Source organism: Takifugu flavidus, chromosome 22 (assembly GCF_003711565.1).
Source record: "Takifugu flavidus isolate HTHZ2018 chromosome 22, ASM371156v2, whole genome shotgun sequence".
In the NCBI taxonomy this organism is placed as follows: Eukaryota; Metazoa; Chordata; class Actinopteri; order Tetraodontiformes; family Tetraodontidae; genus Takifugu; species Takifugu flavidus.
Window position 1 is genome coordinate 1,567,258 of NC_079541.1, and position 13,606 is coordinate 1,580,863.

Here is a 13,606-nt window from a genome sequence, read left to right on the forward strand (position 1 = left end):
GTAGTTCAATAGAACTTTGGGCTGAATGAGACAGACATCAGGATGGGAGGTCTCTGGTGGCCAGAGGGGAACTGTTGTAGAGGGTTATTGGTTTGGGCATCAATGCATCTGTACCTGTGACAACGGAGCTGCACCCATCTGTTGGAGAAGGTGCTTTGCTCTCTGTGCAGCTGGTCTTGGAGTGTGGATGTTAACCACGACGATAAACAGTCTTTCCTCTCATTCTCGTTGCCACCACAGTAAAAGCATCCAGAATCATTATCAGCCAATGACAGAGCCATTCTTCTCTATCTGGTGTTAAATCTGTTAGCATCGCTGCTTCCAATGATGCTCCCGTAGAGCACTGGCCACAACAGACTGGTCGAAGATCTCCAACATCTTGCCGCACATATTCAAAGATCTAAGTTTCCTCAGAAAGTGGAGTCTGCTCATGCCCTTCTCGTCCACAGACCATCCTGAGCATGGCACAGTTCGCCAAAGAAATTCCCTGACCATTCCTTCTACATGAGGAGAAGAGCCACCTAAAAACTTGACTACTGCCTACACAGACACCAGGAGAACTCCACATGGAAAATTCCTTTGCCCCGGGGGATTAGAACCCAGGACCTTCTTGCTGTAAGGTGACATTATGCCGCACAATATTACCATCACACAATATGCAATTTGACAGCATTTAAGAGCAGGAGGGAGCAATAAAACATCTTGAAGACGAGGTTTAATTGCAGACTGTTAATGTGTAATTTTGTGCCAAATGTACCTTGACATTTAGATAACTAAAACAGTGGGAATTGAATAAGAATTCCATTGCTTCTTAATTGTTTAAATGCTTATTCACCAAATAAGTGGTAGTCAGTACAAAAAGTAATGCAGGGGTTTACAGGCCCCTTTTTCTCCCAGTGAAAGTCTTGATGTCTTAATGCCTGAGTAGGCCTAATAAACACTGTGGTCGCTGTCTGTCAACCAGGGATGTAATTATGCTCTCTTGTCACTTCCTGACAAGGGCTGTAACTTAGCAACCTGCCGCAGAGACAGAGCTAAAGTTGGATCTCATTTAAATATTCTAAATTTAAAAAACAAACTTTGTTAATGTAAATAATGACAGACATGTGGCCAGTTCTCAGTCATTAATCTCTCATTCTGTACATTATCAACACGCGTTTGTTGGAAAATACTGCTATTAATGGAGGTAAGTTGTATAATTACTGTTTGGCGATAATACAGGAAAACATATGCTTTGGCATTTCTGCCTGCTGAACTCCTACAAATCCATATAAATAGAGCATTTTTTGTTGTGTGCTGTTGTTGGCTGTAAAGGGGCCAAGAGACGGCACATAGTGTTCTAGTTTGTTGTTTATCATCTAAACTAAGAAAATAGTTTTGCTTAAGGCATTTATTCATGGAACAGCAATTATCTGTCAATATCCTTCATCGTCTGACTTAATATATTATGCATCACACCTGAATGCTTCCACGTGACTCCAGCTGAGCTTTGGGATGCCAGCATGACAAGGTGTTTTCACTAATTGCAGCTGCATTATGCAGGAGGCGGAATCACAAGATGCTGCTGAGTTTCTGCAGACTTTTGTGTGTGTGTGCATGTGAGAACTAGAGGTTGAAAGACAAAGCTATCACCGTGGATGATGTTGGTGGTTGGCGTTTTCTTGCATCGAGTTTAAGATTTATTATACACAGATCTGTCCGCACCTCCAAAGAAGTGTTAGAAACTAGAAGTGGTGCACTTGACAGGTTCATTTTTGAAATGTAATTTCTGGTCAGTAACATTACGAACTAAAGCTTCTTCATTTCTAAGCAACACAGTTTAAAAAAAGGTGGGGGCTACTCTTGTAAATTGGGGGTATCAGTTGCGCAACGGTATTCAACAGGTTAAAGGGATTCTTTCCTGCCCTCGCTAAAATAATCAAATTCACTCGTCAAACAATGCACATTATCATTACAAATGACGACGTACATTTGTTCGCAACAATAAAATTGTTTTCCACCATATTGCCCTGATAACCGGCAATATATTTTCCGTCTTTAACCTTTAGAACGTTGCCTAGGAGATGCATAAAACGGGTGCCAGCAGCATTAACTATGTGCTCCATTACCTAGGCAACAGAAACATAGCTTTCAATTGAATTTGGGGAGGAAGGAATTGAATATTTCCAGTGTAGTAGCCGTGCATCGTCTCGCAACTGTATTATTCGTCTTTTGATTTGTTCGGTCTTGAAATGTAAGCGGTAAATAAACAACAAAACCACAATATATCCTTCTAAAAAAGAAAATCTAGTATGGTGAATCTTTATCTCCTATAGTCATGACTATATTCTCTAACCCCAGGATCAATTAGTGCAGCTATACGACGACCATGTTTGATTTGTTTGTTTTTAGCTTTGCTAGTTAGCTAGCACGCTGTCTTCTTCGCGAAGTAAAACATCGTACATCTCTCAATGGTGCCGCCGCTGCTGCCCCCTGCTGTGAAAATGGTGCATCTGACATGGCATTTAAAACAAAACAAACAAAAGAAAAACAGAATAACTCAGTTCGAGCGTCAAAGACTAATTACTCAGTTTGACTATTGCCTTCTGAGCTGTACACCCACTGGGACATTACAGGAAGGTAGTGACTGCGGTAGGTGGAGAACAATCACCAGTTCTCGTTTTCGTTTATTTCCATAATGAGGTCTTTTCCAGCAAGAGTCATGATTTTCACAAAAATACTTTCAAAATGCCAGATGCCGTTTTATCAGATATTATCTTGCAGTTAAGCTGGAATAATCCATCTTTGCATACGAAATTTTTAATTTAAATCGAAATCAGTCTTTAGATGAAGTCTTTGTTTCTGTTACAGTCAGCTTTGCTGATGTTGATTTTCATGCAAGACCACACGTGTGAAAAAGTAAATTTAATTAAGAAGGTGTGCACAGGACTTTATTGGATGGAAATTGGTTTTAAACAAAATATTACACAATGAAGGAAAGAGGTTTTGATACAACCTTTTTTAAAATCCAATCATTAAAGCGATAAATCTTTAATCAACAGGGGAAAAAAACACCACGTGCCCTGAGGTGCTGTTATTGAATGAAATGAAGTCGAGAAAAAAAAGCAAAAACATAGGGCAAGATAACAGAGGAAGATTAACCGCTGGCTCATTTGGATCGATACAATCTTACACACTGCGTCGTGTACGAGTACAATAAGCCTAAACCTTATCCAGGAGCACATATTTATAAAACACTACAAAACTTGTTCCCTTCATGAGAAAATTTCAAAGTTAACATTATGGCCATTGTTTCTGGTATAATTCTGATTGCAGCTTTTGTAAAAATCTACATCAACAAAACGAATATGATTGAATATCAAGAAGGAACATCGTCAACATTTTTAAGAAAAATATATTTACATATGAAAACATATAAATCAACACAAAATAATTACAGCTAGTGACAGTTACTTTATTTTCACCAACACTGTAATATCTGGAAAAAAAAGTAAATACCAACGCCTGTCCAGTCAAAGCAAGAATTATTAAGGAAGGGGTGCCCCCTAGTGGTCGGCGGGAGTACACTTCAAAGTCTGTCTGATATCAGCGATGCTGTGTTTTGATGCACAAAGTCAGACTTTAGATATACTGATTTTTAGGATAATTTTGGTTTGTGTGGATATTTCTGCATGTTATCCAACCATTAGTCACATCATAAATGATATTCAAGCTCTCCTCGTGTTTTGGAAGTAGATCTCGCACAATTTACCCAGATATTATTTCAGCAGAAATGGCATAATGTTCTTTTTCCCCATTCGCTCAGTTATTGCGAGATGTCACGTGAAATATTTGGATGGTTTTGTTCACCACATGAACCTCTGGGTTTCAGTGCTGCCTGGCCAGTGGAAAGTCTTGGTGATGAAGATGAAGAGAGTGGCAGCATTAACCACAGTGTACAGCAGGAACTCCAACAGTAGTCTGGGAAGAGAGGGGAGAGGCATGTGCAGGCGGTACATCAGGTAAGGAACAATGAAGTATCTGAATTCCAGAAGCTTTTGGGGAACAGTAGCAGCCACAAGGCAGGACAGAAATGCTAAATTCCAGAACAGTGAACGCAACTTGAAGGAGTCTGCAAAACTCCACCCTGCAAACACGTACGCTGGAACGATGACAAAACGCATCAGCTCGTGCCTCTGAAAGATCCTCTTCCATACGTAGAAAGGGAAGTGGCGATTATCAGCCAGGAGATAACTGTGGATGTAGGTGAACTTCCACACCAGGAGCAGGGCGATGCATGTGAGAGAGAGGAAAAAAAGAGGCCGTTTCTTCAGGGCCTCCAAGAAGCGACGAACACGGCTGAGTGAGAGTGAGACGGGGAAGGAGAAAAAGAGGGCGAAGGAGAAGAAATAAAAGAGTTGGGGGAAATGGAGGCAGGCCTTGTGACTTGTCCTGTCGCCCACTACTATTCCATCGTTCATCACCACAAACGCCAGGAATCCTGTTCCAACCGCGACGTAAGGCCAGGCAACAAACAGCACTGCTTTCACGTGACCGAGTGACGTGAACATGAAAAGCATCACCTTTTTCACGCCGCTAAAGGTCAAGGGCACATTTGTCAGAGACTTCTCATCCCTCTTTTTTGTGTGTGCTGCCTTCCAGGCCTCGTCCATTTTGGCCGCCACCAACGTGCCTGCACAGAAAGCCACCCAGATGATGTTGGTCTGGCGGAAAAGCACAGCGCAGACCCCGAGGAACGCAGAGGTCTTGTGGCAGCCGTAGAGCGTCATGAGGTAGGTGAAGAGGATGAAGAAGGTTGATCCAGAGTCTGTGTAGTAGAGAAAGTTGAAGAAGTAGAGTACAGGAAAGGTGGACAGGGACAAAGCTGACAGGACTCTGCGTGGCGTCGCTTGTGTCTGAAAGAGAGAAAAACAGGTTGTAAAACGACGAGACACTGACAAGAATAGATTAACATGATTACCAGTGAACAATACCTTCTCCCTGTGGTGCAGTTTGCAGATAAGCAAATAGAGCAAGTAAAGATTGCCACAGTTGAACAGCAGATTGATGAAGCGCAGCATGGCTGTGGAACACACCACATTGCCCGTCAGACCACTGAGCCAAACCACAGGCTTGATGACTCCCACGGAGACCAGATAAAGTCCCGGCAGGGTCGTGATCATCGGGTCCCACTGCAGAAGGATCAACACCAATTTCAAGAGGAACTCTACTTTTAATACATTGAGATACGTCCTTTGGAGAAAAAAAAACCCTGCAGATATTATGATGGATCAGGCCACCATGCATTTACCATAATACTTCAGACATCAGTAATGTCAGTCTTTATACGAGGGGATTAAACAACTGTTGAGACACAGATTAAACGACAGTTTGCTAATCTTAATCTGTTGAACAATGACAGCTCTACTTTCGTTCCCACTTCCTCACAGCTGCCTCACCTCGTTAAATTTTCCGTGGCAGTATTTTTGAGCTTGTGGGACGTGAAAAATCTCGTCCATGTATGGATTCCTTTGCTCCCGAGTGATTCCTGAGAATATCAGACACGATATCAAAAAGTTGACGCTGAAGAGGGCAATGACTATATAGCTTTCAAATCTCTCCATGGTCGATGGCACAATCCGACGATGTAAGAAGCGCAATCAATTCTAGCTATGATAACGTTGATCAAGCCGCATTTCCTTTCACGTGTAAAATACTTTATAAATCACAATTCTGAGGGGCAAAAATGGTTGTCCGGTTTCGACAAACGGGAAATGTTTGCGAACTGCTGTCCGCTTTAGAAACATGTCCGTGCGTACGTTTTTTTTTTTTTTTTAACACAATTCGTTCTTGGTCAGTATCAAATAATCACATTTCTCTTGAGCGAATCCAATGTCATGATTATAACTAATCTTAAATCCATTTATATAATGTATTTAAATTCATCATATTATAAATTCAAATCCATGCCCTGATCTCTGCAGTGTCACCGTGTTATTGTTCCCCCACCTGCGCGCAGATTTTCAAGCGGCTACCGACTGCAGATTTTGGGTTTTTCTTGCAAGCTTTAAATAAGAAAATCTGACAGAATGCATTTAACCCATCAGTTGGAGCTTTTCCCCGACCACAGAGTAACACAGGTGCTCTTCAAGGACGTCAAAAATGCCGCCGAATTAAGGCAGAGTGCAGTAGCTGGTAAAATAAACGCTGCTTTGATCAAGCCAGCAATGGTGAGGTTTTTACCTCTTACAGCATCTTTATCCCAAACTGTTTTAGTACGATCTATTAGTCTATACGAAATGATCGAAAATCAATCGTTTAAGCGATTTAAATCGTCACCTTTAATTTTCTGTTTCTGTTGTTACAGGTGGTAAATAGTTTCCAAGTGCTGGTAGCTGCCAACAAGGCTGTTCATTTACAGAAAACGGGAAAAATGAAAACAAGAAGTTTATACTCGGAAATAATCTTCAGTCTATCACCAACAAATAACGTAAGTAACCAAAACGTCCGTGGCTGTATTCGCTTTTAATATCAAAACACTGTGCTGGTATCTAAAGCGGCCATTTATGCTAAACATGTGGATGATTTTTTCTTTATTCCTGATTCAGATTTCGGAAGCATTTAAAAGATTTGGGATCGCTGATGGTGATGATTCCGTCCTGCTGGTTCTGGTCCACAGTGAGGATGAATCGCAGCTTCTGGCAGACATTAAAAGCATGGTGAACGGACAGCAAGTTCCAGTGGAAGATGTTTCCTCGCTGACAGATCAGGAAAAAATCAAAAAGGTTTACCTTCTTCAATGTTCTGTGGCTCACATGATGAGATACAAAGCTGTTCATCCAAAATGACACCATTTACAAGATAGAATCATAGCGGAATCCCATTTTCTGTCTTTTTTGAACAATTAACTAGCATTTCATGAACTGTTTTATGCTAATCTCATTCTGAAATTTGTGTTTTAGTTCTACAAAGTCACTCCACAAGAGGAGAAGTGTGGAACACTGCTGGACGCAGTTGTGTGCAGGATGGCCATCAAAGATGTCTTGTAGCTATCAAAAGAATCAACCTGTAATTATTTTTTTTTCAAATCAGAACATATTATGTACAGAAGACATTTTTAATCCTATTTTTCCACTTTTCTTTCTGCTCACATTATCGATTGAAGGATGGGTCAAACTGGCATGAAAGAAGGGTTGAGATTATTAGTTTATGTGGCATTTTTGCTGTTTTCTTTGAGTCTTATGTCGTGCCATTTATTTTGGTCCCTGAAAGTCAGCCTCATGCCAACCACCAGTGATGGATAATACATCAAAGGCACTCTGGGAAAAATCACGTTGACCACATTTGGGGAATAAAAATACATTAAAATGAGCTGTAATATCCTTCCTTTAATATCCTGTTAGCTCAATTTGTTATTCATGGCATTAAAACTCGACATGGACAACAAGAATACATCCTATTGTGGCCCTGCATAGGTCCCATTATTGATGTGTGCATCTATTCATCGGGGAAGTTAGCAAGCTCATCTTTTCCAATGTTCCCCCCGCTCAGGATGCACACCACCTTCTTCCCCTCCAGATCAGGTATCTTTTTGCCGACAATTGCAGCAAACGCCGCGCAGCCTGACGGCTCCACCACTAATCCAGCCTTGTAGAGGATTGGCACAGCGGACTTGATCTCTTCATCGCTGAGTAGGATGATCGACTCCACATAACGCTGGCACAACTTGAAGGGCAGCGCACCTGGAATGCAACAGGAAAGAGCAACACGCAGTTTTCAGATGGCACCAAAACAATTACTGGACAGATTTTCTTTTTTTGACTGCTTTATCCCTCTCGGGGCCACAGGGGGCTGCCAGCTACGTATGGGCAATGCCAAGGACGCCCCTGGCCAGCTCATCACAGGGCCCTGTGTAGGGTTAGATACCTTGCTCACAGCACTTGGTGTTCCCAGGCAGCCTCCCATCCAAGTACTAGCCAGGTCCAACCCTGCTTAGCTTTCACAATCAAACAAGATCGGGAATTCTAAGAATGGTTTGGCCGTAAATCCGATGTGAATATTGCTAAATAATTCTTTACCTCTACTGATGTAACATCTGGTGACGGTCGAAAAGTCAATGTTTGATGTGAAGTTCTCAGTTTATGTGAGTTTACCTAAAAAAGAAAATGAAATTGCCTAAATGATACCTGCAGAAGGTGGCGCGAGCCCCGAGGCGACGCTCTTGCTGTCCATGCCCACTGGCTTCTCCTCAATGAAACTTTTGTACATCGTGCAGGCTGGTTTTCAAACAAACGCTTCAGATTCATCACATCTTCACAATAAGATACACTTTTTATTTTGATCTCTTATTCTAGTTTTACCTCCTTCTGGTTCCACTCCATAGATTCTGGTCTTATCACAGCCTGACAGCTTGATGGCAGCAGCTACACCGGCCAGCAGACCCCCCCCACCGCAGCAAACCACCACCACATCAGGCTCAGGCATCACTTCCAGCACCTCCAGACCTAAACTGAACACAATCACAAGTTCATCTTTATTGATATTTGAACGCCAATTACTTAAAACTGGCAAAATATGTGTAGATGTATGTGAAAACAGAATTCAACAAGAGAAGAAAACATCTTTAACCCTCTCCTGACCATGTTCAATACATCCCAGTGAGGAAAAGAGTAGATATTAAATACAAGGGAGAATCACAGGTACGCTGTCATCACTGGTACCTGGCATGTCCAGCAATCAGATCCAGATCATCATAGGAGTGCAGGAAGGTCATGTTGTCCTCTTGAACACAGCGGTTCACCACATCCATCAGACTGGAGGTTGGAACTCGCTCAACTTCCACCCCAAAACTCTACAGAAGAAACCAACTCTTACTGAGGATACCTGTGGTCGTTGCAAGATGATTATTTTTCAGTGCTCTGACCTGAATGAGAACCGATCGAGACACTGGGGCACTTTCCGGCATCACTACTTTACCCTTTTCTCCATAGAGTTTTACAGCGTATGCAAAAGATTTCCCATAGTTCCCAGCTGACATAGTTACGAAATGACCACCCCTCGGCCTCCTGGCAAACTGATTGGCCACCCCTCTGATCTTAAAAGATCCTGTAATTAAATGCAACACTGCTTTAACCCTCATTAGACAACAGAAAATGTGGTCATGAGGAACAACGTAGCTCAGTCTGACCAGTTCTCTGCATGTTCTCCAGTTTGATGTGGACATTGCCCTGGATGTCCAGAGGCAGGGTTGTCTGGCACCAGGGGATCATGGGGGTGCTGATGACACCCATGGGGCTGCTTCTCACAGTCTCCCTGGCCTCCCTCAAAAGATTCAGCGTGACAGCATCTGCAGACACCTCGCCCATCTGGGGGGGGAATCATTTTCTAAATAGTATATGTCTTATTACTTTGGATATCTAAAAGTTCAACGTTGTAGAAAATATATTTTATCGTTGTTTTTATTATTATTTTAAGGGTTCACACCTAAAGAACAAGATACAGAACACACTCCAAACAGAAAATCACAGTTCGACTCGGCTCCTGCAAGTACATGTGATCGAGCACGAGTTGCTCTACAAAGAATATTATTTGCTTTAATTTGTTATGAGTAAACGTGCAATTGGAATTAAACTTTTTTTCAATGATAAACTTTAGTTTTTACCTTTCCCAGTTGTTTTTGAACGAGCTGATGTTATGCGAGAGGTGTTACAGTTTTGAGATTCCCCCAACAAAGGTTCCGCGGCTGGTGCTGACACCCCTCAGACCTCTGGTGAGCCCCTTTCAGGACCCTCTGCAGTTTGCCTGTCAGCCCAAGGTGGGGGTTGATGACGCAGTGATATACCTGCTACAGAGGGCTTACTCCTCCTTGGACAGACTAAACACCACAGTGCGGGTCATGTTCTTTGACTTCTCTTCTGCCTTCAACACCATCCAGCCAAGACTGCTGAGGGCGAAGTTGGAGAACATGCAGATGGATGCTCCCCTTGCTTCTTGGATCGAGGACCACCTGACAGGTCGGCCACAGTTTGTGAGACTGCGGAGCTGTGCGTCCGACCCCCTGATGAGCAACACAGGGGCTCCTCAAGGAACTGTGCTCTCCCCATTCCTGTTCACCACCTACACAGCTGACTTCCAGTACCACTCTGAGACATGTCACCTCCAGAAGTACTCAGATGACACAGTCATAGTCGGATGTGTGGAGAATAGACAAGAGGATGAATACAGGGAACTTGGGGAGAGTTTTGTTAGGTGGAGCAGGGAGAACCACCTGCAGCTCAAAGTGACCAAGACCAAGGAGATGGTGGTGGATTTTAGTAAAAGTAATTTATTCTTGTCCACGTACTAATCTTATTTGTGTTTTATTTATTCTATTTCTATACTTTGTAGATACAGTTATATTCCTCCATGTGTAGGCTGCTACTACAATTCAATTTCCCTAGGGGGATGAATAAAGTAAACCTTGAATCTTGAATTCAACAAACAACACAAAAGCAACAATTATCAAGTTATGAAAAGGTTCCCTGAATTCTTTAACACCCCCTTTATTGTTGATTGATAAATCAAATAAATTAATGCGATTTTTTGTTGTTTGCGCTGAAATAAACGTATAACATTTTACATTTTAACGTGTAACATTTAAAGTGGTGTCCTTACGCGACCCAACCCTGCCACCCAGTGGCCGCGCACCGGTACTGCGGGTGAACAAAACCAGGCACGGCTCAATACGTTAAATTCATTTACTTAAATTAAAAAAATGTACATCACATTATCCTTCACAATAGACGTCTTAAAAACTGCAGTCAAGTTTTTTTTCTTCCTCACTGTACATTTCAATAAACTGTGTACAAATTCTGACATAAAAAGGAGGGAAAAAGAAATTAGTTTCACAGATGATGAAATTACTCTGCAATTTCCTGGCTTCCATTTGCGTCTGAGCAGGACCGTCTCAGTCCGGAAAATATAACTGCAGTTCCATTTATTTCATCAGTTTAAATGAGTTCCAGTCACGACGGCTGACGGCAGCCTGAAGATGGATCATTACAGGGGGTGTAAAAGCCCGACAGGAGCCCCGGGAGAGTCCAACAAAAGCGTTAACTCAACAGTTACAGCGGTAATACAGCAGCAACAACACCAACAGGACAACAGCAGCATCGCCAATGCCTCTTTTCATCATCATCATGGCAGGTGTGTGAGCAGCTGAAGGATTTTTAAAATTGGGAAATCTGCATCCACGTTGAAGCGGTGTTTTGGGGCCACATCCCCCCTCCCCTTATCAAAAGTAAAGTGATTAATTTGACCCCTGTGTAATTTGTTCTGCGAAATTAGAGGCTGGAAATGATTCTGGCCCTTTCTCGTAACCAGGGCTGTCGGGATTATTATTAGGTGCTTTAATAAGTGCTCACTGCGTCAAAGCACCGATGGTTCCTGTCCCACCATCTCCCCTCTGCACGTCACTACATTTGAGATGCTGGATGGAGTCGGAATCACCGCTCCTGTTGCTGCCCCTGCGGGTCCCCGTGGGACGGAAGGGGGCAGAAGGGCCAGGATGCCTCCGGCAAACTCTTTTCCCACTGGCTGGACTCACCAAAGATTTTGTGAAGAAAATAGCTGCTGAGGCAAAATGCTACAACAATTGGGCAGCTGTTCTGCAGCAAAATCATCATGTCGCATTAGTTTTCATGCGCTCTGGCGTCATCGCTACCCCCCCAGAGCTCTCTGGGGCAACACCTCCATCTGGTGGGTGAGACCTCAGCAGCCATCTTACCCTCCGTGTGGCAGCGTTCCCAGGGCCATGATGCTCTTCGAGTCCGCCGACATGCTCCAGGTGAGACCTCGGGAGGTGTCCATTTTTTTCGACGAACTACTCCTTACGGCCCGGAACTACTCCTTACGGCACGTTTCATCATTTGGGTAATTTTTTCAGCAGGTGCTGCAGAAAGCCAGCCAGGTGATGGCCGAGATCAGGGAAACGCACCTGTGGTGAAGTGGAGCCCGCGCCGACCCCCCCGCCCTGCACTCATCGCGTCCAAACCACTGAAACCTTCTCTGATGTACAGTAGGTCCATATTAGCCTGCAAGAAGTGTGATTCATTTAAAATGCTGTTTATGAGTGGTGGTGAAAAGTTTACATACACTTGTAAAGAACATAATGTCATGGCTGTCTTGAGTTTCCAGTTATGTCTACAAATCTGATTTTTCTCTGATAGAATGATTGGAACAGATACTTCTTTGTCACAGTTAACAATCATGAAGTTTGATTCTTTTATGACTTTATTATGGGTAAACTGAAAATGTGACCAAATCAGCTGGGTCAAAAATATACGTACAGCAACATGAATGAGCAATTTTGGAGACTTGGAAAGTTGTGTCAATGACATGAGCTTCATAGCATGGCCTCTTAACTTCTTGTGAGTGATCATGAGTGACTACAGCTGGTGACTTCTCTGAGGCCATTTAAAAAGGGCTCATTGGATAATGATAATATGTTTGGAGGAGAACCCTGCTGGTCAAAGATTCAACCAGAAACTTGCCAGAAGCTTGTGGATGGCTACCAAAAGCGCCTAATTGAAGTAGAAATGGCCAAGGGACATGTAACCAAATATTAGCATTGCTGTACGTATATTTTTGACCCAGCTGATTTGGTCACATTTTCAGTTTACCCATAATAAAGTCATAAAAGAATCAAACTTCACCACCACTGGCGACTTACGGTCGCGCTCTTTCCACCACCAGGCCGTCAGGGCATGGGAGCTGATGTCCTCATGGGACTTTTGACATTCAAATTGGACACTCGCTACTCTAAAAGTAGGAAGAGGGATTTGAACCGGGAACCTTCAGAAGCGCAGCCCTATGTTTAAACACCTGAGCTACACGCTCACGATGGTCCTCACCTCCCCCTGAGAGACTCTGACACCAGCTTTCTTCACAAGACTTCGGCTCCTTCCAGCACCGAGTGACTACAGGCCAATAGCACTGACCTCCCACATTATGAAGGTCATGGAGCGGCTGGTGCTGACACCCCTCAGACCTCTGGTGAGCCCCTTTCAGGACCCTCTGCAGTTTGCCTATCAGCCCAAGGTGGGGGTTGATGACGCAGTGATATACCTGCTACAGGGGGCTTACTCCTCCTTGGACAGACTAAACACCACAGTGTGGGTCATGTTCTTCGACTTCTCTTCTGCCTTCAACACCATCCAGCCAAGACTGCTGAGGGCTAAGTTGGAGAAGATGCAGATGGATGCTCCCCTTGTTTCTTGGATCGAGGACCACCTGACAGGTCGGCCACAGTTTGTGAGACTGCGAAGCTGTGCGTCCGACCCCCTGATGAGCAACACAGGAGCTCCTCAAGGAACTGTGCTCGCCCCCTTTCTGTTCACCACCTACACAGCTGACTTCCAGTACCACTCTGAGACATGTCACCTCCAGAAGTACTCAGATGACACAGTCATAGTCGGATGTGTGGAGAATGGACAAGAGGATGAATACAGGGAACTTGGGGAGAGTTTTGTTAGGTGGAGCAGGGAGAACCACCTGCAGCTCAATGTGACCAAGACCAAGGAGATGGTGGTGGATTTTAGTAAAAGTAATTTATTCTTGTCCACGTTCTAATCTTATTTGTGTTTTATTT

At 43.4% G+C, this 13,606-nt stretch overlaps 3 protein-coding genes across 4 annotated transcripts; 1 reads left to right on the top strand and 2 right to left on the bottom strand.

Annotated features, from left to right (window-relative positions):
- Positions 1-2,912: 2,912 nt before the first annotated feature.
- On the bottom strand, positions 2,913-5,774 carry alg10 (ALG10 alpha-1,2-mannosyltransferase). Its single transcript, XM_057022026.1, has 3 exons — positions 5,439-5,774; positions 4,974-5,171; positions 2,913-4,895 (listed from the first exon to the last, which is right to left on the bottom strand). The coding sequence occupies exons 1-3, from the start codon at positions 5,601-5,603 to the stop codon at positions 3,846-3,848; spliced, it is 1,413 nt and encodes a 470-aa protein (XP_056878006.1). The 5' UTR covers positions 5,604-5,774; the 3' UTR covers positions 2,913-3,845.
- Positions 5,775-5,960: 186 nt separating this feature from the next.
- tprkb (Tp53rk binding protein) lies at positions 5,961-7,670 on the top strand. 2 transcript variants are annotated; one of them, XM_057022029.1, is made up of 5 exons: positions 5,961-6,209; positions 6,347-6,469; positions 6,588-6,764; positions 6,942-7,047; positions 7,531-7,670. In XM_057022029.1, the coding sequence occupies exons 1-4, from the start codon at positions 6,069-6,071 to the stop codon at positions 7,026-7,028; spliced, it is 528 nt and encodes a 175-aa protein (XP_056878009.1). In that variant the 5' UTR covers positions 5,961-6,068; the 3' UTR covers positions 7,029-7,047; positions 7,531-7,670. The 2 variants fall into 2 exon arrangements, with proteins under 2 accessions (XP_056878009.1, XP_056878008.1); XM_057022028.1 differs by lacking the exon at positions 7,531-7,670 and having other exon boundaries at positions 6,942-7,350.
- On the bottom strand, positions 7,348-9,344 carry LOC130519010 (L-threonine dehydratase catabolic TdcB-like). The gene is made up of 6 exons (XM_057022027.1): positions 9,167-9,344; positions 8,903-9,084; positions 8,700-8,830; positions 8,340-8,488; positions 8,166-8,255; positions 7,348-7,721 (listed from the first exon to the last, which is right to left on the bottom strand). The coding sequence occupies exons 1-6, from the start codon at positions 9,342-9,344 to the stop codon at positions 7,477-7,479; spliced, it is 975 nt and encodes a 324-aa protein (XP_056878007.1). The 3' UTR covers positions 7,348-7,476.
- Between the last annotated feature and the right edge of the window lie 4,262 nt (positions 9,345-13,606).

Coding starts and splice junctions, on each gene's coding strand:
- tprkb (XM_057022029.1), top strand. CDS start 6,069: ATGCATTTAACCCATCAGTTGGAGCTTTTCCCCGACCACAGAGTAACA. Junction 6,210..6,346: donor CTTTGATCAAGCCAGCAATG/GTGAGGTTTTTA, acceptor CTGTTGTTACAG/GTGGTAAATAGTTTCCAAGT. Junction 6,470..6,587: donor GTCTATCACCAACAAATAAC/GTAAGTAACCAA, acceptor TTCCTGATTCAG/ATTTCGGAAGCATTTAAAAG.
- alg10 (XM_057022026.1), bottom strand. CDS start 5,603: ATGGAGAGATTTGAAAGCTATATAGTCATTGCCCTCTTCAGCGTCAAC. Junction 5,172..5,438: donor GCCACGGAAAATTTAACGAG/GTGAGGCAGCTG, acceptor ATCCTTCTGCAG/TGGGACCCGATGATCACGAC. Junction 4,896..4,973: donor AACTGCACCACAGGGAGAAG/GTATTGTTCACT, acceptor TCTCTCTTTCAG/ACACAAGCGACGCCACGCAG.
- LOC130519010 (XM_057022027.1), bottom strand. CDS start 9,344: ATGGGCGAGGTGTCTGCAGATGCTGTCACGCTGAATCTTTTGAGGGAG. Junction 9,085..9,166: donor GGAGAACATGCAGAGAACTG/GTCAGACTGAGC, acceptor ATTTAATTACAG/GATCTTTTAAGATCAGAGGG. Junction 8,489..8,699: donor CTGATTGCTGGACATGCCAG/GTACCAGTGATG, acceptor GATTGTGTTCAG/TTTAGGTCTGGAGGTGCTGG.